The 23,303-nt window shown below is 36.6% G+C and overlaps 1 protein-coding gene across 1 annotated transcript; it reads left to right on the top strand.

Annotated features, from left to right (window-relative positions):
- Positions 1 to 10,313: 10,313 nt before the first annotated feature.
- LOC130854068 (exosome complex component RRP43-like) lies at positions 10,314 to 11,223 on the top strand. Its single transcript, XM_057736677.1, has one exon. The coding sequence runs from the start codon at positions 10,320 to 10,322 to the stop codon at positions 11,064 to 11,066; it is 747 nt and encodes a 248-aa protein (XP_057592660.1). The 5' UTR covers positions 10,314 to 10,319; the 3' UTR covers positions 11,067 to 11,223.
- The last annotated feature ends 12,080 nt before the right edge of the window (positions 11,224 to 23,303 follow it).

A 23,303-nucleotide genomic window follows, 5' to 3' on the forward strand; every position in this document is an offset into this window, starting at 1 on the left:
AGTAAGACTATGCTGGCAAATGGATCAGCCATTATGTGCCCAACAATAGCTCACACACGTGTAAGTAATTAATGTCCTTCAGATGTACTTTATCATACTTACTTTTCACAGTGTTAAATTATTACCCTAATTTTTATTCCAAAGACTTTCCTATTTATCTGGGGTTGAATTATTTTATTGAGCATATTACCATTTATTTTAGAAATCACTATCATTTCAATTATTCTTGAAGAAGCTTTCTAGTTCATTGCCCTGCATGCAATTTCATGTGCCACTTCTTGGGTGTTATAAAAAAATTAAAAGTAAGAATGGTATAAAAATTAAAAACCCTGATAAAATGAAACCTATTAATTGCTTTGTTTCTCTACGTGTAGCTACAAAATTAAATAGGTCTCTTTTTTCAATTTTGTTTAAGGCAAATGTGTATTTTCATGTGTGTGTGAAATATTCTCTCATTAAGCAGAAACAGATAAATCTCTATTTTATTACATTAAATATTAGACATATATTATTTAATAAAAGATACATAAATTGAATAATTTGTTTTGTTAAGGTATTTTTCATGAGCGAAACATCAGACTAGTTTGGAGAGGTAAGGCACCTATGTTAATGATTCATCTTTCAAAATGAATGCAGGGGTTTATGCAATCAGCAAACGGCCAAGATTTCACAAAGTTGAAAACAAACCCCAATACGCAGAACAATAAATGCTGTGGCAACGAATAATTATCGGTCTTACAAATCCTAATCATTTTATGATTTATCTTAATAACAGTTAAATATGTCCTTTCAATTCCTTTATCTGTAACAATATTTAGATTTTTTTACCAGGCTTCTGTTGGTGATATTTTCCAAATCAAGTGAAGGAAAAGAAAACTCAGTCATAAAGCAATCCGTAAAATTATAAAGCTTTTTCCTTCCTCTCCCCGACTCTCCTTCCCACATCAAATGCAGACCATATGCCAAGGCTACTTCTTAACTGTAACTGACTGTTGTTACTGTAGTAATCAGTCTCTGTCAGAGCAATTACTTAAAATCATCCGTCCTGGTTGTTTTTCACAATCCACAGCACACTGAGCAGAACAATGCAGCCTGACAATCCGAATGGCACAGATGGAATTATCATACCTCACACCCCACCTGACTGACAGTTACCTGCAGGAAGTGGGAAGGACCCTATCATCTGAAGGGGCAGCTTTCTTGTTGCCAAAGAGGGAGGGAGACAACCCTTTGCTGCCCCTTCGTTATCTAGGGAATCAGCAGAGACTTCCTCCTGGCATGTGCAAAGCAGACAATGACATTCTTCTCCTGGATGGGTAATGGGGTGGGCATCATCCCTATCGAGGCCCTGGGTTTAAGATACTAAACAGGCTAATCAATAGGTGTTCCAGCTTCTGCAAGACCCTCATTAGCAGACCATATGGATTGAAATTCATTAGTCCCTCTTGCCTTTTACCAGATCAATATTTCCGGGAGCTGTCCCAAAGTACATTGTTTAGAAAAATGTTTGTTTCTTATATTTCCTAGCCACTAGTTCTTGGAGTATATGCGATGCTTCTGCGTGTGCCAGTGAATGTGACAGGGAGAGCTGCAGGGAGAGGCCTTGGGAGGGTCACAGAGTCTGACCCAATCAAGTGGTAGAGTCACCATTGTATTTGGAGGTGCAAGTTTTGGGATCAAAGTTATTTTAACCAAGCAAATGTTATTCTCCCTCATCCTGCCTTTTAATCAAAACAAACGAACAAACAAAAAGATAACAAGGGAAGCCTTCCGGGAAGGTGAGGTTTTACTCCGTTGGAAAACTGAATCAAACAAAATAGCATTTTTCCTGAACTGTTGATGTTTCCAAAGACCTGCCTCTCTCCCAGTGGTGCTGGCTTCTCGGAACCTGAGGAATGAAGCTGCTTGGACGAGAGCAGGTGCTTTATTAAAAGTGTCAGTGAGATTTAGGTACCTCCATAATCCTAAAAACTAGAAATGTATTCATATTCATGCTCAGTGAATTTAGCTCAAAATAATTAGAGGAAGAAAGAGGGGGTAACTTCTGTATTGCCATTTTTTAGTCTTAAACTATCTGTGCCAAATTAAGCATCCAGGCACATGAGGGAATGGGGATAAGTTTATGACATATAGACATTTATATATATGGCACCTCTATGCATATATATACTTTTCATAAATTTCTTTGACTGGCAAGATTCAAAACGCTAACATGGAAGGAATTCATTTGTTTTGGTAGGGAAAAAAGGCAAATTACAAGAGCTGAATTCTCATGGCATGCTGATGATTAAACCTACATTAATCATAAACATCGATGGGCCACCAACAGGGCTTGTTTAATCATTTTCAACCAATTGTGTGACTCTGTGACTGCCCCTCTGCTAGACTTCTTAGAAGTATTTCCTTATTTGGGGCTGGAATTATTAAAGTTACAAGATACTCCTGGGTAATCAGAATTTATTGCATTGCTATTCAGAAAATTGCCCATTGTAGGGGTTGCTAAAGAGGCCCCACCAAATACAGGCCTTCTGGCTGTGTTTGTTTCTTGGACATCAGGGGATTTTCATGAGCAGAAAGTACAGTTATTTTAATTTCGCATTCAGTTAATTTGGGGCAGTGCAGTCTTGGAAGTGCTTCCTAACTGAAACCTGGAAAGCCCTGGGAAACCCCATCCTGCGAAGGCAGGGGTTATTCTTTGTCTGTAGGTGTGGAAAAAGGGTAGGCAGCAAGAAGAACCCTTTACGTTGACAAGCAGTCAGTGGGAATTAAAGGGACGGGAAGGAGATCTTAGCTCACATTCTACGCCTGATCTATCCAATGCAGTAGCCAGTACTGCGGCCACTGAGCACGTAAAACATGGCTGGTCCAAGTTGAGATGTACTGTCTTGTAAAGTACACACTTGATTTCGAAAAACTAAAAAGAAAAAAGAATGCAAAATACCTCATTAATAATTTTTGATATTGAATTTCACATTGAAATGATAGTATTTTGGATATACTGGGTTAAATACGTGATGTTATTAAAATTATTTTTACCTGTCTTTTTTTTTCTTCTTTTTTTTCAGTGTGGCTACTAGACAATTTAAAATATACTTGTGATTCACATTCTATTTCTATTGGACAAATGTGGGCCTTCACCATCCATACCCTGTGCCAGTCACTTCATAGGTATACTCTCTTTAAATCTTCATAGCAACTTGATGAGGGAGTTATGATTACTTCCTTTTATTGACAGGGGCCAAGTTTCAGAGACATTAGGGAACTTGCTGTAATTACTAAGTGGGAAAACTGCATACAGAGCAGACTGTTGTCATTCCAAAGGCCCTCTTCTTTCCAGAATGTCTTGCTTCTTCCATGATCTATTGCTGATACCTATGAGTTGGAACGAGAATAAGGATTTTGACTTTTAAAGCATATGTTGTCACCTTTGCCTAATCCAGTGCTTCTCAGTGGGGATGCTATGGTCACTAGGGTGGGGAAAATTCTGGTTTAGGTGAGACTGCCCCAGGATCTTTTCAGGATCTTTAGCATCCCTGGCCAGGGTCTACTAAATGCCTGAGTTCCTATGACTGAGATAATAAAAAAAAAGCTTCCCCTTCATTTCCAAAGAAACTCTAGAGGGGATGGTAGCAGCCTGTGTTTGGAAACACTGGTCTAGACTAGGGAGTCTGCAAACTATGGCCCAAGTGCCACATCTTCTTTTTTTAAATAAAGTTTTCTTAGAACATAGCCATACCCTTTTGTTTACATATTGTCCGTGGCTGCCTTTCCACTACAAGGGCAGAGTTGAGTTGTGACAGAGACTATGAGCTGCAAAGCTGAAAATATTTACTGTCTGGTTCCTTACGGAAGACCATAGGCCCATCTCCATCCATCTCCATGTATTATTCTGCCTGTCAATTAACATCCTTGCTTTAGGTTTTGGGACTTGTTTCTTCTTGATTCTCATTCCTTGCAGTTTATATCTCCTGGGTACACTATTCCCACTCTTTCATACACATAAATTTCTAAAAGATTTGTTTGCTGCTTCTAGCACTTTCTGTTAGTGGTGAAAATCCAAGAAGTCTGAATTCCAGTTTAGTCACTGCCACTTATTAGTTGTCTCTGAGGCTCCCTTTGCCTGCCTGTTATGGAGGGCTAATTCTTACCTCATGGTGGCTATGAAAGGACCTAATGACATTAGAGCACTTGGGACATTACAGGTTTCTCTTCTTGCCCTAGGCTGGGTCCAAAACCAAGATGGACTGATTCTCTATTTATATTTGTGGATGGACACACCTCCATACCTCTTTCCCCTCTGTTCCCCTCATCAGTGCTAGTGTACTTTTAGTGTTGCTTCTGTAGCCTTCAATACTGTCATGGTGAGAGAATTTCTCTCACTAGTTTTTTTTTCCCCTTAATCAGCAGGTCACTGACCACTAATACCAGTGATCTAGTGAGAAGGGTCAGTGAAATAGACTGCTCAGGCAAAGAAGAGGGCAGTGAATTCAATTTGCAGTTGACCAGATGCTTAGAAATCAAAGAGGTGTCATGTTGTCTTATTGCTTAAAGCAAGCAAATAACCTTGCAAAGAAGTTCAGAATTAATTGGAGTTGAAATAATTATAGAATATGATAAGCCAGCCACCAGAAAAATGCAGTAGTCAAACTGTGTGGTAACAAATGCATTGATTAACATATGTCAGGACAGCACAGAATGTAGCTGAGAAACACAGAATTATGAAGGTGAAAAAAATTACCAACTTCAGTAACAGTTTTTAGTTATAGCTCAGTCCTCTATTTCTGAGATCAGAAAGACTCCATTATTTGAAAAAAGCTATTTCAGTGGAGAAAGAATATTAGCCTGAAAGGCCAACATGCCACATGACTAGCAAAGCCACCGATTTAGAATAAACGAAGGTATTTTAACATTCATGGAGATATCCTTTGATTTTCTGATCAGCTGATTAGTGGACCATACCCAGATCCTGAGTTTGAACAAGGTTCATAAGGGTCATCTCCCACTCAAAGCATAAAGTAACCTATTAAAGTGGAAATGCCTTTAGCTGGAGAACTTGAGAGACTCCACTTCACCTAAAACGAGCCTGGTGCATACAAAAGGACTGATATGTGACCCATTTGTAGCCCACAGCTAAAAAGGAATCTTGGAATCACACATATTTGTATGGCTCTGAAGTTTTCAAAGCATTTCCCCCCCATTAACTCATATGTGAAATGACCAGGTTGATTAAGTTATTGAAAGAAAACAAGATTGCTCTTTGCAGATCTAAACCTCCTCCCACCCTCTCAATTTTTTTTCCACAGAATTTAGGACATGACTCAGTTTCTTAACACATTGGGGGGAAAATTACTTCAAAGAATGGAGTGATGTGTGAAATTAAGAAACAGAAGGAGCATAAGGAAGACAATATGGTAACACACAGTTAAGTTTCCAAGACTTGAGAATATATCTCTTGCAAAATATCCCTGTATGCTAAAGTGCATTCTGTTTATTCTAGCTCTGTGGCTCAGCTGGTCATGTAATATGTTAGCAAATGGCAGGCTGAAAATGTAGAGCAAGGTTGGACTATCAGGGCTTTCATCAAGAGGAGACTGTGGGGCTTAGTGTTAATTTTTAGAGTCTGGGGGCATCAGAAAATGACTAAAAATGTATGATGGGGAGAAAGGGAGGTGGAAAATGAAGACAACAAAGTAGTCTTTCAGACTTAGTGAATGGTTAGTACCCATAGCCCCTCACAGAATCTTCCATATTAGTAAAACATGAATCCTCAGAGAATTTCAGCCTAATTGGAACTCTTATTATCTTAGCCAATATGGGCTCACCCTAGAAGAGAAGTGTCACAGTAATTGAACATTCATTTGGTTTCAGACTCTGCCAGTTGAAGGGAGGATGCTGTTCAACACACAATGCATTCAGGAAAGAGAATGCCACTTGGCCTGAACAGTTTCTAAAGAACTGGGCAAGCCACATAATTTTATAGCAAGTGAGTTCTTGTTAGGAAAGTGATTACCAACATTTTATATTTTGCAAAAAGCCTCACAAGCATTTAATGGAATGTGCCTTCATCACTCTCCTGCTGTTTTTACCTTCATTTATAGATTAGGAAACTGAGGTTCAGTGGTTTGGAGAGATTTTCCAGGGTCACATAGTAATTCAACAGCAAAGTTTCATAATATCACACAATCACGATAACAGAAGGATTTAAAAATAGCCTTTCAACTCATTTACAGAATGAATTACACCTACAAGGCTTCTTTTGAACTTGAAAAATAGGCACATGTCTCTATGTCCTTTATGCCAATTTCTCTACACTTTTAAGGAAATAGACTTTCCAGGGGAAAAAACTCACGTTCTAACAAAAAGAAAATTCCATTTAAAAAACTCTATAAAAACAAGCACAGATTACTGTATATATTATAATTAATATTTTTTGGCATAATTATCTTGATTTCTTTTTTCTATTTAGGAACATTGGCCAGTGTTTATTTTGAGATGTCATAAAAGTTCACATCATACTACCAAATCCTCTATGTTAGAAAAGGACAGTTGATTGCTAACTGTCTCTTTAAGATTTGCAAAGATGAATGTTCTGTAATCTTTCCTAGAGGTAGCTCTCAATTGGTTGTATTTTAATATCATGAGCCATTTTTCAAATTTCCCAAGGTCACCTGAAAACTCATAATCAACCGCCAAGATCTTAGCATTGTGGGTCACCTGCTAACCAGTCAGCTCTCTGTTTTTCCAAAAAAAAAAAAAAAAAAAAAAAAACCCAAAACCAAAAAACCTTATTTTTACAAGCCTCAGAAGCACTCCTACAACTCTAGACTCTATTACAAAAGAGTCTAGAAAATAGTTGTATGCTAAATATACAACTATATCTGTGCTGATAGTCAATGAACTACAAATAAGATATTGTTAGATATCTGAATTCTTAAATAAGCTATATCAAATCCCTTAAATTCTTATTGTCTATTGATTGTATAAGGGCTATATTAAAAGAGAAGTTTAGCAAGCTTTTTCAAACTCTACTCTCAACAAAGAAAATAAAATTTAAAACCAAACTCAGTTGACTGACCTGAAGAAGACAAGATTATTTCTATGTTAAAGTTCACAAAGAGATAAGAACTACCAAGAGGAAGAATATGAATAACAGATCTCTATCAGTATGAATATCCCAGAATTGTTTTTAGAGGGAACATTTCAATAGTTTCAGGATGAGATTTTTAAAATTTTATTTTTGTCTCTAATATTTTCCAATATCAATCATCTTGAAAATTAGTGATGAACTACTCTCCTTTATCTTTTACTCTTACTTGTCCTTTTCAGCATCTTCAGTGGTTCCCAGGTGCTTATAGGTAATCAAATTCCTGAATGGTTTGCTATTTCAGGCCCTTTACTTTCCAGTTCCTTTCTAGATGAACCATTTTGGTAATAGCTCAACTTGCTATTCATTGTTCCAAGAATATGTCAACAGCCTCTCAAAACAGCCTTTGTCCAAAACATCCTTCCAATTTTCAGCCAAGTCTTCTCTCTTCTTCAAAGGTAGGTCCCACTTTTCTCTGAGATCACTCATAGAACACTGTCCTTTATTAATTACTTCCTCCATGGCAGTCTTGTAATTTCTTTTACCTGTAACATTTACTTGACACCTAGTACATGCCACACCATATTATTATATATTTTAGTCTTTGTACATTGAGGTTCTGTATATGTCACAGGTGCTTTGTATCTAGGATCCTGCACTTGATAATGCCTATGGCATGGACAATGATTGCTGACACTGAGTGCTATGTGACAGATAAACGAAGGGGCTTAAGCCTTATAAGCATTAGCTCATTTAATTCTCACAGTAGTCCTAAGAGATAGCCACCATTATTACCTTTGTTTTAAAGATGACAAAACTGAGGCATAGAGCAAATAAATAACCTGCCCTGTGCCACCTAGCTGGTAAATGGTAGAGTTGAGACTTGAACCCAGGTGGTTGAACTTGACTCTCATTCCCTTAAGCTATATGCAATGCTGAGGATTATAAAAGGAAAAAAGTGTGAAATTTTATGTTAAATTTTTTCACGAGATGAGCAAAACTAAGATGTGCCATATTTAAGTCAAAATGGTATTTCTTTGGAGAATAAAATTTTAGGAATAAGCATCATTTAATTTTCCTGAATGGATAATGACACATCTATTTGTGTAAAATACCATTAAGGTTTGAATCAATATCTAGATGATTTAGACTCCCAAACACCACTGCTTGACTTAGCTGTCCATTTTGCCATAGATATGCACTCTTTCTCTGCCCTTCTTCTTGTTCAGGTCACTGATGCTTGAGGAGAAACACAGGGAAACTGAAAGTGAAAAGAAACAAAAACTTGAAACAATTGACTCATTATTGAGTGTGTCCAATATCTCTTTTTCAAAATGGTAAGTGTGTTTTCATGAGAATACAATAGTTTAATGATGAGAAAGCTCAATGTTTTTTATTTTTTTCTAGTTTTTCAAGGGTCTCTAAGCAAGTGACTTGCATATTGGACATGTATGTCAACCTGGACCATACATAGGTATGTGAATCTCTTGATAAAATGAAAACTGTCACTCATGAGGCATTTTATTGGAGTGAGAACTCAATGAATATCTGAAATTTTCTATAAATTGGATATCTAGGGATTCCTTAATGTATAAACTAATAAATGACATCTATTAATGTTTAATATTTTTTATTTTTAATATACTTTTTACAATCAATATTTCCATTAAAATTTAATCAGGAAAATTAGTAGATACCACAACTGTTTGAGAAGCCTTAAAACATTTATACATTGTGACCATTAATTCCATTTATAGGAATCTATACCTAGGAAATAATAAGAAATGTAAAAGAAAAAATTGAAAGCAAGAATGTTTATTACAACATGCAGTGAAAAATAAAATCTTCTTAAATATCCTGAATTAGAGGAAGTAAATTATGGTACAGTTGCACAATAGAATATTTATGTAGTAATTAAAAATTAGGAGTGTTTTAATGACATAAAATGCTTTTAATAATCAGTAATGTTAAGCAAAATGCAGCACACAAAATTATATATACAGAATGAGCACAAATATTAAAAGAAGAATAGATAGGAAAGAAATTAGAGGATACTCTAACATATGAATAGTAAAAGAAGAAACCTATAAAAAAAAAGACAAGAAATAACTGTGGAACAATGTTTACAAGGGTATCTCTGTGCTGTGTGATTATGGATGACCCATTATTTTCTTCTTTATGCATTTCTATAATTTACAAATGTTTAAATGTAGGTTCACTACTTTTATTATCAGAAAAACTTTTGGCCTGAAAAAGTTAATTGCAATTTCAATAGAAATGCATAGGATTTAGGATGAAAGGTAACAAAATATGAGTTCTGACACTTCATTTTTTGAAATGATTACTGATGTTGTTGATGGTCATACAACGGTCTTCAGAGATAACAAGCAAAACCATGAAAGGTTTATCTATTGAATGAAAAATATTGGATCTTTTGGGTATCTTGCTTGTGATACCATTGTTCAAATAGATTGCCAGTATATGTTTATTAACAATTAGGAATTTTATAGAAGTTCTTTCTCAAAATATATTACTTTGTGCAATTGTTTTGTGCATAAACATCAGATTCTTTCTGAATATTAATTATGAAGCAAGGACATATGTATTTAATGACATAAAAAAATACACTGGAGCAGCTGTATTATTTGCTTCCAGACTAATTCAAATATTTAGTGGATTTATATTTATATAAATCAAAAAATAGTTTTGCATAGTTGTAGAATTCCAGTACATTTTTTTTCAACAACTCTGTTCAGAACACAATTCATTCAAAAATGTTACTTTTTGAACCAGGATTTATTTTGTCGTCTCCAGCACTCCAGAGGAGAATGGATCTGACAAGGGGATTGGATTATATCCTCTGGGCATATAAGTGAAGCGCAAGACTGAGTCACAACCATGTCTTAAGTGTGATTGGGCCCACATCTGAATAATTTTTATACTAGAGAAATCTATTTGTAATTCATGTCATCATTTTTCCATTTTTAGTATGTTATTAATGCTTTTTATTCCACAGAGAAGCAGTGAAAATAGATTTTTATGTAAGACTTTGAAATTGCCCCTTAAGCATGTCTTCCTGTGGAAACACATGGAAATGCAAAATAAAAATTTGTGAGAAAGATGTTCTTTGCATTATCATTTTTAAGATTTAAAAAGAATAGTAAATACTAAGAGTTGGAAAAAGTAGAATCTATAAAGACTTTAAATCATCATTATGCAGACCCGCGGGCGGAAGATGGCGACCGGGTTCAAAACTGTGGAACCTCTGGAGTATTACAGGAGATTTTTGAAAGAGAACTGTCCTCCTGATGGAAGAAAACTTGGTGAATTCAGAACCACAACTGTCAACGTAGGTTCAATTGGTACTGCAGATGGTTCTGTTCTAGTGAAGCTGGGAAATACTACAGTAATTTGTGGAATTAAAGTGAAATTTGGAGCACCACCAACAGATGCCCCTGATGAAGGACATGTTGTTCCTAATGTGGATCTATCACCTCTGTGTTCCTGGAAATTTCGGTCTGGACCTCCTGGAGAAGAGGCCCAAGTGGCCAGCCAGTTCATTGTAGATGTCATTGAAAACTCACAGATAATTCAAAAAGAGGACTTATGCATCTGTCCAGGAAAGCTTGCTTGGGTTCTATACTGTGATCTCATTTGCCTCAACCATGATGGAAACATTTTGGATGCTTGTACCTTTGCTTTGTTAGCAGCTTTAAAAAATGTACAGTTGCCTGAAATTACTATAAATGAAGAAACTGCTTTAGCAGAAGTTAATTTAAAGAAAAAAAGTTATTTGAATATTAGAACTCACCCAGTTGCAACTTCCTTTGCTGTGTTTGATGACACTCTGCTTATAGTTGACCCTACTGAAGAGGAGGAACATCTGGCAACTGGAACCTTAACGGTAGTAATGGATGAGGAAGGCAAGCTATGTTGTCTTCACAAACCAGGTGGAAGTGGACTGACTGGAGCTAAACTTTAAGACTGTATGAGCCGAGCAGTTACAAGACACAAAGAAGTAAAAAAACTGATGGATGAAGTATTTAAGAGTATGAAACCCAAATAAACCACCACCACATTTTCAAAACAGATTTCTAAAAACTGTATTTGTTACACTGTGCACAAACCTTTTATACTAAATAAATATCAAACTACATTCTTCTGAAAAAAAAATCATCATTAAAAATATTATGGAGTTTTAATAAAATGGGAAAATAATTTTAATAAGTAGAAATGTAAAGCCCCAAACCAGCATATAAATTTATTGGTAGTGATTAATTAATAAGTGAATTCTCAGCTCTCTCAGTTTCTAATTATTCCTTAATAGAAAAGCAGAGTTAACTTTGTTTAAAGGAAATAGTCTTAACTCTTTGGTGGTGACTTTTAATGCCCTGAATGTGTCAAACTATGTTTCTCAATATTGAAATGATTCAAAGTAACAATCCCTTAGAAGAATTGTTGCAGATCAATATTATAATTCCAACTGAGGCTAATTGAGAAGTCTTTATATGTACACTCTCGGTATATAGAGAGATTAGGGAATTTTGTGATTGTCTAAACAATTCCTTTCACAGATGAGGAAACAATTCCAGCTACTTCTAAAATAAGCCAAAAAGAGAAGCAGATTTCCTTTTATCTCACTACTCATGGCTCATTCTCTGAGACAAAGCCAATCTCTTCTTTGGAGAAATCTGTGTAACATTCTCAAACTGAGATTATTCCTTTAAATTCACTATTCCTCCAAACCTGATTTAAAAACAAAACAAAACAAAACCCCAAACACAACATAAAGTGAAATTACAAATGTAACATTTAATTGTTTTGATTTATTTTTAATTATCCTGTCTACCTTTTGTCTTAATTGGACAAATGAAGTATAAACTTGTTCTATGCAATTAAGAGTAGGTACGTGCAAAGAAATTGGAGTTCTATTTTAAATCTTATTTGAACTGACTCATAGTTCAGTGTGTTACATGAAATTAGAACCAGTATAATATTTAAAAAGCTAATGGTTCTTAGTAAGAATAACCTCACAGAATGAAGTGCTGTGAAATTTCATATATTGAATTGGGAGTCTATTAAGGTTTAACTTTTTCTTTTTTTTTTTTTCTTCCCTACATACAAAGCAGAGTTTGGAAAAAGATTAGAGTATTTTGAATTCAATACCCTTTGAGCTGTCATCTCAAAGATTTACTTAAAAAAATCTATGGCAGAATTCTATGGAGCTTTTCTTAGAAGGAACTAAAAGCACATTAGAAGTGCTATGACAATAGACTTTTCCAGGAACTAAAAAGAAATCAGGCAGCAACCCTAAAGTCAACTGTAATGTTTTGGCTCCTTTTTCTTAGTTTTTGTGGGAATCTGAGTTTGTGGGATTCCTCTGAGTGTTTTTCTGATAAGCTTTTGATTTATAATATAAAATATATGATGAAAGGTAGAAGTACATACAGTGGAAAGGAAACTAACATGTATTAAGCCCCTACATCATGCTGGGTGTATGTATTATCTCATTTAATATAAATGTGGGAATAGGCTTAGCAACTAAAACCATACTCAATGTAAATGTAATAGGATAAATTCAATGTTGGCTACAAGAACAATAATTCACGTATACTCGTTCTGTCTCCCATTTATGTAAGGATCCCTATTTGAAAGGCTAGATCTATTTCTATGTATATAAACTTCTATTGCCATGGGATTTCTATGTTTGAATTTGGGATGGGGGAGAAAGAAGAGAACGAATATTTAAGAGCAACCTATTTTCATTTATTCAATAGGTTTTAATTGAGCACTTACTATGTGCCAGGCACTGTTGTGATATTAGAAATGGAGAAGTGAACAAGAAGTCTCTTAGAGATTGTAATATGCTCAGGCAGAGCAGATAGTAAACAGGTAAGTCAGTAAACATATATTAGGTAGTAATAAAGGCTCACAAAGACTTGAACTGGAGTGATTTATATAGAGTGGCTAGCTGTCTATGTAGATGGGATGGGTAGGGATGATTTTCTTTTGGAGGTAACAATGTACTGTTGCAGCAATTGACCCCACGAGAAACCAAGCACCACACTCGGAGGGTTAGAGAACTCAGGTTTATTGAGCCGTGGCACCAGATGAGTTAAAGCTCCAAAATTCTGGGCTCTGTTCTAGGTGAATTCTCTCCTTATATAGGTTAAAACACATAGCTACAGTTGGCATTAATTGATTGGCTACAGTTGGCATTAATTGATTGGATTAATTGATTGGCTACTCAGTTTTCATAGGTTACAGGTGATTACAGGGCACAGGAGTTGCTAAGGGGTTACATGCAAAGGGTTTTCAAGCAAAGGTGAGCAGGCATAAAGCTATGAACTCCAAATTTTTCCTCATTAGTACAACATTTTGTTTTATCTTTACCAATCCTGGAAATAATAGCTTTACTTTACATAGCTAAGTAAGGTTAAATACATGTCAAATGTCACAGAGCTACTACTTTTCCCTTCCTCATTTCATGTTGGACTCAAGATTTTTTATACACTTTGATATTGGAGATTTTTCTTTTTCTTTTTAAGATTCTGATTTTTTAAAGAAATCAGTTTATGGAGAGTAAGGTGGGCCTTCCCCAACAATCACAGAAAAATGCTAAGACAGTGTGGTGGGTTTTCTCTTTTAATCTAACAAAATAATTAATGAAGGAAATGATGCTTATCACTACTCTGAAACTTTTCAGCAGATATCTTCCCCGTGGTAAACACTTAAAACAAAGATCCATTTTCTGGCTGGCTGATTTGTTTGTTTGTTTTGAAAAATCTTTGCCTCTCTGGAAAGCATGTTTGTCCTAGAATATAGTATTTTTGCCAAAGTCCCACACTGAGGACTGCTCCTCAGGATGGCCTCGTACAGAATGTGTGAATTTCCATCATCAGCTAAAATGTGAACTTGAACAATAGACAGTTGGCTTTCCTCCAGTCCTAAATAAAGCTGTGCAAGAGCAATGTAAAATTCTCCTTGCATCCATGGAGGGAGGCGGGGCAGAGAGCTTGCTGTTCTTCTGATGCTATTTAGGGACAGTATCCTTAAGAAAAATTCACCCCTTTTGCTTGTTCCTGAGAACTGCAGGGACTCTTCTTTTACCAAAGTGACCTCTACTTATGTTATTCTTGTGGAACCTAAACAACAAGGCAGTGAATGGTATGTTTTCCCTGTGGGCCCAGTTATAGTTTCTATACTTCCAAGCTTTGAATTTCCACTGGGAATTTCTATCCACTTGGATCTTTTCTAAGAGGAGCTTAGCATAATTTTGTGAAATTTCTAGACTACTTTGTGTTTGCTCTTCTGTTTTCTTTTTGTTTCTTCCTACCAAATACTGTCACATTCCAAAGTTCAGTACTTTACCTACTGCTTTCCTCCATCAAACAAGCTCCTGGTCATGGTGTAATTATGTCACAATCATTTATCGTAGTATTTCAGTTACTGTGCACAGGGTGGGGGTTATTCAAAATGAATCAGATAGAACGTTTACTGTATCTTAAGATCCCTGTCTCCTGAATTTCCATCTTCAAATGCTGTAGGATAGCTCCATCTCATATGACAGTAACCTCTCTCCTCACCCAATCCCTGAACCAAGTCTTCTCCTGAGTTTTTCCTGCTTTTCTGTCAATGGTGCCATCATCCTTTCAGTCATCCCTCCCCATTGCTAAGTCTCTAAACCTTGGCCATTGTATGTTCATAATGTTTGCTGCTATCTTTCTGCTTCAGTAGCAAGCATCTTAGTCATAGACCTTATCAGTTCATCAACTGGGCTACTGTAATAATCTCTTAATTTGTTTCCCTGCCTCTGAATATTTTCTCTTCCATTCATCCTAGACACATGCCCCTGCCATCTTGAACTTTCTAAAACATCTGGTTATTTAACATGGGGCTATTCAGAAAAGTTTCCTCCCCAATCACCCTTACACTTATGTTGCATGCCAACCAGATTGGCTTTATGTGTCTTTTTGCCTTTTGCTTGTGCTCTTTAAGATAGTCTTCCCCACCCCCACCCCCACACACAAATTATTTGTTTTTCCACTCCTGTTCACATAGCTTAATTTTTTTCTTATAAAGCTCGACTCAAGTTGACTTGTCATCTGAAGCCTTCCTAACTCTGCCCATTATCAGTGATTCCTCTCTTATCTAGGCTCCTATAGCACTTACCCTGCCCTACTTTGGATTGTGATATGTTAAGGACTGAATGTTTGTGTCCCCCCCAAATTCATATGTTGAAGGCCTAAACTTAATGTGTTTGGAAATGGGGCCTTTGGGAGGTAATTAGGTTTAGATTAGGTCATGAGGGTGGGACCCTCATAATGGGATTAGTGCCCTTATTAGAGAGAGAGAGAGAGGGATTTCTCCATGCACATGCACAAGAAAAGACCATGTGAGGACATAGACAATGGCTGTCTGTAAGCCAGGTTGTGGGCCCTCACCAGGAACTGAATCTGCCTGCACCTTGATTGCGGGCTTCCCAGCTTCAAAGAACACGAGAAATAAATGTCTGTTGTTTAAGCCACCCACCTGTGGTATGTTGTTATAGCAGTCCAAGCTGACTAAGACACTATAGTTAACATCCCTTGAGAGTCTCTCCTACCACTTTGCTTAACTTTTCTACTCTGGTGACTTGGTTGTTTCTGAAACACATTGAACAAGTCCCTGCAAGAGGGAGGGCTTTTGTACTTAAAGTTGCCTTTCCCTGGGATGCTGCTTCTCATGGTATGCCTATGATTTGTTCCCATGCTTCCATATCTTTCCCCTTACATTGTTCTATTTTTCTTCATAGCACTTTCAACGTTTGAAATTATATGATTATCTATTAGTTTATCTATTGAATAGGGGCTGCAGGCAGACAAAGGTTTTGTCTGCTTTGTGTATTATTCTGTCCCCAGTGCTTATATAATGTCTGGTACATAGTTATGCTCAACACATATTTGTTGAATAAGTGAATGACTTTTTTTGATTTTTTCAAAAAAATTTTATTGGAGTCTAGTTGCTTTACAATCTTGTGTTAGTTTCTGCTGCACAGCAAAGTGAATCAGTTATACATATACATGTATCCCCTCTTTTTTAGATTTCCTTCCCATTTAGGTCACCACAGAGCGCTGACTAGAGTTCCCTGGGCTATACAGTAGGTTCTCATTAGTTATCTATTTTATACATAGAAGTGTTAATCCCAGTCTCCCAATTATCCCACCCCCTCCCCCTTTCTATAAGTTTGTTCTCTACATCAGTGTCTCTCTTTCTGCTTTGCAAATGTTTATCTGTATCTTTTTTCTAGATTCCACATGTAAGCGATATTATATAATATTTGTTTTTCTCATTCTGACTTACTAAGTGAATTTCTTTTTTCCTTCCTAGTTTCTTTAGGGTCAGAAAACCTCTTAAGAGCCTCACCACTCTTTCTCTAACAAGCACAATGCAGGAATCCAGTTACTTTAGCTGCCACTGTCTTCACAACTGAAACCACCCCTGCCAAAGTCAGCATGGTAGAAGAGACACATCTAAATCTGGCTTCATCGTAGAGTTTGTAGCCCAGCATATTACTGAATACATCCTATTTATCAAATCCCTTCCCTTCCTTGGCCTTGAAGACTCTGGCCTCTTCATCTCTCTGTCTCTGCTCCTGAGCAGTCCCAAGCTCCTCTTCCTTTCACTTCTCTGAGGGTCTCACTCTGCTTATATTTCCACCTGTCTTATCCTCTTGAATGATTTAAAGTACAGTTGATTATTTGCTGATTTCATATTTGCAAATTCGCCTATTCACCAAAATTTATTTATTTATTTATTTATTTATTTATTTATTTTAAAGATTTTTTTTGATGTGGACCATTTTTTTAAGTTTTTATTGAATTTGTTACAATACTGCTTCTGTTTATGTTTTGGTTTTGAGGCTTGTGGGATCTTAGGCCCCTGACCAGAGGTTGAAACTGCATTGGAAGGCAAAGTCTTAACCACTGGACCACCAGGGAAGTCCCTCCAAATTTATTTATAACCCCCAAGTGAATATGGGTGGTGCTTTCAATGTTGATCACAGACAGGCACAGAGTGGCAAAAAATTTGAGTCACCCCATGCCAGTGTTCATGGTGATGCTCTGCCTTCTTGATTCAGCTCTCATGCTGTATGCAAGTATTCTTTTTGCAGTCTATTTAGTGCCATGTTCTTCGCATTTTGTGTGTGTTTTTTTATTTTTTGTTTTTGTTTGTTTTTTGGTTATTTCACTGTTTATAATGGCCTCAAGTGTGGTGCTGAAGTTCTGTGTAGTATTCCTAAGTACAAGAAGGCTGTGATATAACTTGTAAAGAAAATACATGTTTTAGACAATCTTCATTCAGGCATGAATTATAGTGCTGTTGCCATTCAATGTTACTAAATCATCAGTATATATTAAATAAAGAATGCACATGAAATCAGGTTATGTATTGATTGATTGACAAAAATTTTATGACAAGAGGCTCAAAGGAACCTAACCATCTATTTCCCCTAAGAGCAACATCTCAGTATTTGTTAATTTAGTGTTTGTGGTAACTGTATAGACCATAATAACCATGAAAAATGAGAACCAACTGCATTTCTTTTCTTTATTTATTTGATGATGACTCCCAAAGCCATATGTAGTCAGAGTAGTTTCTCAAGTTCCTCACCCATGCATCCACCTGCCACTTTATTTCTGTCTTTTCTTGGCCTTCCTTTTGGCACCAGGTTATAGCTCTGAAACAGTGCATCTGATCATTTCACCTCACTTTTTAACCTTCCCATGACACTCTGTTTTACCTAGGATCATCCAACCTTCACGGCATAGAACATAACCTCTAGGTGATCCTCCCAACATCTTTTCTCCAATCAGACTTCTCACCCTGCCTTAAATACCGGATGTATTTATATCTCTGCACTTTTGTACATGCTCTTTTCTATCCTTTCAACCTTTCTCAGTGTGTAAAATTCTGAATTATCCGTTAAGAGATCATTCAGGTATTACCTCCTCTGAAGGTTTCCCAGTCGCTTAGACAGGGGGAAGCTTCCACTTCTGGCCTCTGGCACCTTCTTGCAGTATTTGCATTGTGTCTTAGTTTTATTACATGACTGTTTTTTTATATTCATCTGATGTGTGTTTTCCAGCACACCAAACAGTTCTCCAGTTCTCAGCAGACACTGTTGGATGCCCTATGATTTAACTTGAATCTAACGCTGTCTACCTGGAGATGAGTCAGATCCCACAGTTTAAGGGTTCAGTCTCATAAGAAGCTTCCTTCCCCTTCAGATGCCAACAGAAATTCTAGATTATTACCTGTGCTTCTGATCTATCAGCAATAAATTGGAGGTTACCATTACCCCCTCCTCAGGTTTGACTATTATTAAAAGATGTAACTCAGAAACAGCCAGACAGAAGACATGCACAGGGCATGATATTAGGAAGGGTATGTGCAGAGCTTCTGTGCCTTTTTTCAGGTTCCACTCTTCTAGCATTGCCATGTGTGCATCAACCCAGATGCTTGCCAAATCCCCTCCTTTTGGGGTTTTATGGAGGCTCTATTACAAAGGCATGACTGATTAAGTCATTGGTCATGGCGACTGATTCAACCTCCAGCCCCTTTCCCCTCATCTGAGTTTAGGGGATGGAATGCCAAGTTCCAACCCTCTAATCATGGTGTTCCCTTGGCAATCAGCCCCCATCCTTACTTGCTTTCCAAAAGTCACCTCATTTCATAAATTCCGTTGTGTTTGAAGAAGGGTTTTTATGAATAATGAGACCTTTTATCTTTCTGACTCTGGAGCAATTTCAGAAACCAATGACAAGAGATCAAATATTATAACAAAAGATGCCTCTATGGCTTTTATATAGGAAATAACTAAGATTTTAGGAGCTATGTGCCAGAAAGTGTGAACTAAGACCAAATATATATATATATATATATATATATATATATAAATATATAATAAGAAATATATATATATATTTATATCTCACAGTATCACAGTGAGACTCCAACAAATTCTCATAGGAAGGGCCAGATCATTCTTCTCATATGGACCTCTAGCACCAACGTCAAGCACCTGTTAAGCACTTAACAATGCTTATTGAATGAACTGAAAGAAAGAATGTTTGTGAGTGATGCTGGGATGTATATATGCCCAAATAAGACATTTCCTTGGATCTAGATAAGACTATTCTGTTTCTAAATTATCATTAATGATGTAATTACTACTACCTCTTTATCTTTTTTTTTATTTATTATTTTTTTTTGCAGGTACACTGAGTTCAATCATCTGTTTTTATACACATATCCCCGTATTCCCTCCCTTCCTTGACTCCCCAACTCTTGAGTCCCCCCACCCTCCCCGCCCCAGTGCTCTAAGGCATCTTCCATCCTCGAGTTGGACTCCCTTTGTTATACAACAACTTCCCACTGACTATCTATTTTACACTTGGTAGTATATATATGTCTGTGCTACTCTCTCGCTTCGTCTCAGCTTCCCCTTCACCCCCCGCCCCCCCCAAACCTTGAGTTCTCCAGTCCATTCTCTGTATCTGCGTCCTTGTTCTTGTCACTGAGTTCATCAGTACCATTTTTAGATTCCGTATATGTGAGTTAGCATACAATATTTGTCTTTCTCTTTCTGACTTACTTCACTCTGTATGACAGACTGTATTTCTATCCACCTCATTACATATAGCTCCATCTCATCCCTTTTTATAGCTGAGTAATATTCCATGGTATATATATGCCACATCTTCTTTATCCATTCATTTGTTGATGGGCATTTAGGTTGCTTCCATGTCCTGGCTATTGTAAATAGTGCTGCAATAAACATTATGGCACAAGGTTCTTTTGGGATTATGGTTTTCTTTGGGTATATGCCCAGGAGTGGGATTACTGAATCATATGGTAGTTCTATTTGTAGTTTTTTAAGGAACCTCCAAATTGTTTTCCATAGTGGCTGTACCAACTTACATTCCGTACTACCTCTTTATCTTTATCATCAAAGTTGGTCACAGATTAAATACTCTGCAAATTCACCTATTGCAATCAAAGCCATTAGGAAGTCTCACTGGAAAGTTTGATTCCATTAGCTTCAATCTATAGAACATGTTTGTTGAATGAGTGGATGAATGAAAAAAAAAAAAGCCAATGTTTGAAAGATTGTTGTGTGGTTTTAATTTAGGAAGAGTGAATTGTGAATTCACATTTAGAATATCTTAATTATAGAATCATTCACTTAACCTCCCTGGACTTCAGTTTCTTCAACACAAAAATAGAATAATAATGCCCAAATCTGAGGGTTAGTGTGAAGATTTAATGGTTACAATGCTTAAGAATTCTCTTTGTGAACAACAACAGCAACAGAGACCACTATAAAAATGGAAATAATTATTTCAGCATTTAAGTTTATTTATAACAGATCTTCCTACTTTTGGTGCAATCAAGGTACCTATCTCTTTCATTCCAGTATCTTTGTAGTTGCTCCATAACTTGGCTCAGGGAAACAATTCTACCAAAAAGGCATAGCCTGTGTTTTGTTTTGCAGAAATCTCTATAGGCAGAACATTCCATGGATGTTTTATACAATAACAAATAGTTGTTCACAGGCAGATGCTGGCCATGTGTTTTGCAAGATCAATGAAAAATGCCAACAAATGGGAAATTGGAGGGAGGGCAGAACAGATATTTCCTGAAGCAGCACACCTCCCAGTTGGAAACCTCAGATTCTTTGTGAGTTTCTACAGCAGTGTGTGGAGTATGCCAGGGCTCTGGGTGTGGTTCTGTGCAGCTGACTGCAGCATAACTCAATTAGGGAATTCTCAGTGGCCGGGCATCTGGGTTCTAAAGTGGTTGTTTATGTTCTCCAGATGGTCATGGACAGCAGAAAAAATACATTTAAAAGGAAAGAATACAGAGTGGGAAAAAGAGTTTGAAAAGTAGCTAAGCTGCTTTTGTCTTTTCCTTATTATAATGTGATTTTGTGGGTGGGGTAATAAAGCAACTGTTTCAGAGAAAAATGCTTTTCACTCATTTAAAGTTTCTTAAGCATCTTGAATAGTTTCCTTGTCATAAAGGAAGCTCTTTTTGAAGAGACACCTGCAATTAAACAGGATATAAAGGGGATAATGCCTTTTAGAGTGACAAAAATGCTAGGATTGTACAACATTGTTTGTATGCCAATGTATATCAATATTGCTGAAAAAAAATCTCTGTAATGAGATGGATAGTGATTAAATATCATGGAGACATCTTTGGAGATTATATGAAGCAAAAATAAGCAAAACATCAAGATATATTGGGAAGTGTTTGAGATGGACTTTTGTGACCTTTTCATTGTAGCCTCAGCTCTTATCATGCTGAAAGTCAGAGGCCCTCAAAGTTGATGGAATGTTTGAGGTGAGGCATTTGATGATTGGAAGAGGTGTTTCTCTGTAGATAACCAGTGTTGTTCTTGGAGGAAATTGATTCCACCAAATATAGTGTTTAAAATAATTGCTCTTCCTTTTGAAATGATAGTTCATTCATTCACCAAATATTCATTGACTTCTTACTTTACGCCAGGCACTGTTTTAGGTCCTGGAGAACAAAACAGATAAGATTCTCAATCTCGGGGAACTTTTATTCTAATCTAACTATAATAATAATAGCTTCCAACATTGAATGTTTACAACAGGGTGTTATCATAGATTTTTCTCTTATTCTTTTAGAACTCCTGCAAGCTAGGTACTATTATTATTATTATTCTAAAGCTGAGAAAACAAGCAGAGAGAGGTTAAATGATTTTCCCAAGGTCATGCAGTAACTCTAAGAACTTATATTTGCCCAGAAGTCTGTCTTGCTTCAAAGCTGTACTCTTTCCCATATACTCTACTGCCCTAGAGAAGTATAGGGTATTTCTTCAGATATTGTGATATTTAATATTATGATAATAAGTAGGACACATATTGCTGCCTAATATTATGATGACACATACTTCTGCTGCCACCACCACCATGACTGTGACTACTTCTTGCATCTTTACGCTTCTTTAAATACCTTCTGAACCTTGGGGAGAGTGAAGGAGTAGTTCAATTCTATCCAGGTGTCATGACTGTACTCAGAGGAGAACTGCACCCATTCTATGAATTATTCTCCATATGATATATTTATTCTGTTGAGGGCTACTAGAGAATAAGATCATGACTTGTTTTTTTTATTTCACTTTTGATAAATTCTATTAAAGGCCAACTATTTACCTTACACCAGTCAGAATGGTCATCATTAAAATGTCTACAAATACTGGGGTTCCCTTGTGGTGGAGCGATTGACTCCGTGTTCCCAATGCGGGGGGCCTGGGTTTGATCCCTGGTCAAGCAACTAGATCCCACATACATGCTACAAGTAAGAGTTTGCATGCCATAACTAAAGAGACTGAGTGCCACAACTAAAGAGCTAGCGAGCTGCAACTAAGGAGCCCACCTGCCACAACTAAGACCCAGCACAACCAAAAAATAAAAAATTAAAGAAAAAGTCTGCAAATAGTAAATGCTGGAGAGGGTGTGGAGAAAAGGGAACCCTCCTAGACCATTGATGGGAATGTAAATTCATACAGCCACTATGGAGATCAGTATGGAGTTTCCTTAAAAAAAATAACAATAGAGTTACTATATGATCCAGCAATCCACTCCTGGGCACATATCTGGAAAAAAACTCTAATTCAAAAAGATACATGCACCCCAATGTTCATGGCAGCACTATTTACAATAGCCAAGACATGGAAGCAACATAAATGTCTATTGAGAGGTGAATGGATAAAGAAAATATGGTAATATATACAGTGGAATATGATGGAACCATAAAAAAGAATGAAATAAAGTCAATTGCAGCAACATGGATGGACCTAGAGATTATCATATTATGTTAAATAAGTCAGACAAAGACAAATATCATGTGATATCACTTATATGTGGAATCTGAAAATATGATACAAATGAACTTATTTACAAAGCAGAAATAGGTTCACAGACATAGAAAACAAATTTATGGTTAGCAAAGGGGATAGTGGGGGCAGGGGGAGAGATAAAGTAGAAGTTTGGGATTAACATATACTCACTACTGTATATAAAATAGGTAAACAACAAGGACCTACTGCATAGCTCAGGGAACTATACTCAATATCTTATAATAACCTATAATGGAAAAGAATCTGAAAAAGAATATAACACACACGCACACACAGGTATATATA

Source organism: Hippopotamus amphibius, chromosome 5, assembly GCF_030028045.1.
Source record: "Hippopotamus amphibius kiboko isolate mHipAmp2 chromosome 5, mHipAmp2.hap2, whole genome shotgun sequence".
Taxonomy (NCBI): Eukaryota; Metazoa; Chordata; class Mammalia; order Artiodactyla; family Hippopotamidae; genus Hippopotamus; species Hippopotamus amphibius.

Coding starts and splice junctions, on each gene's coding strand:
- LOC130854068 (XM_057736677.1), top strand. CDS start 10,320: ATGGCGACCGGGTTCAAAACTGTGGAACCTCTGGAGTATTACAGGAGA.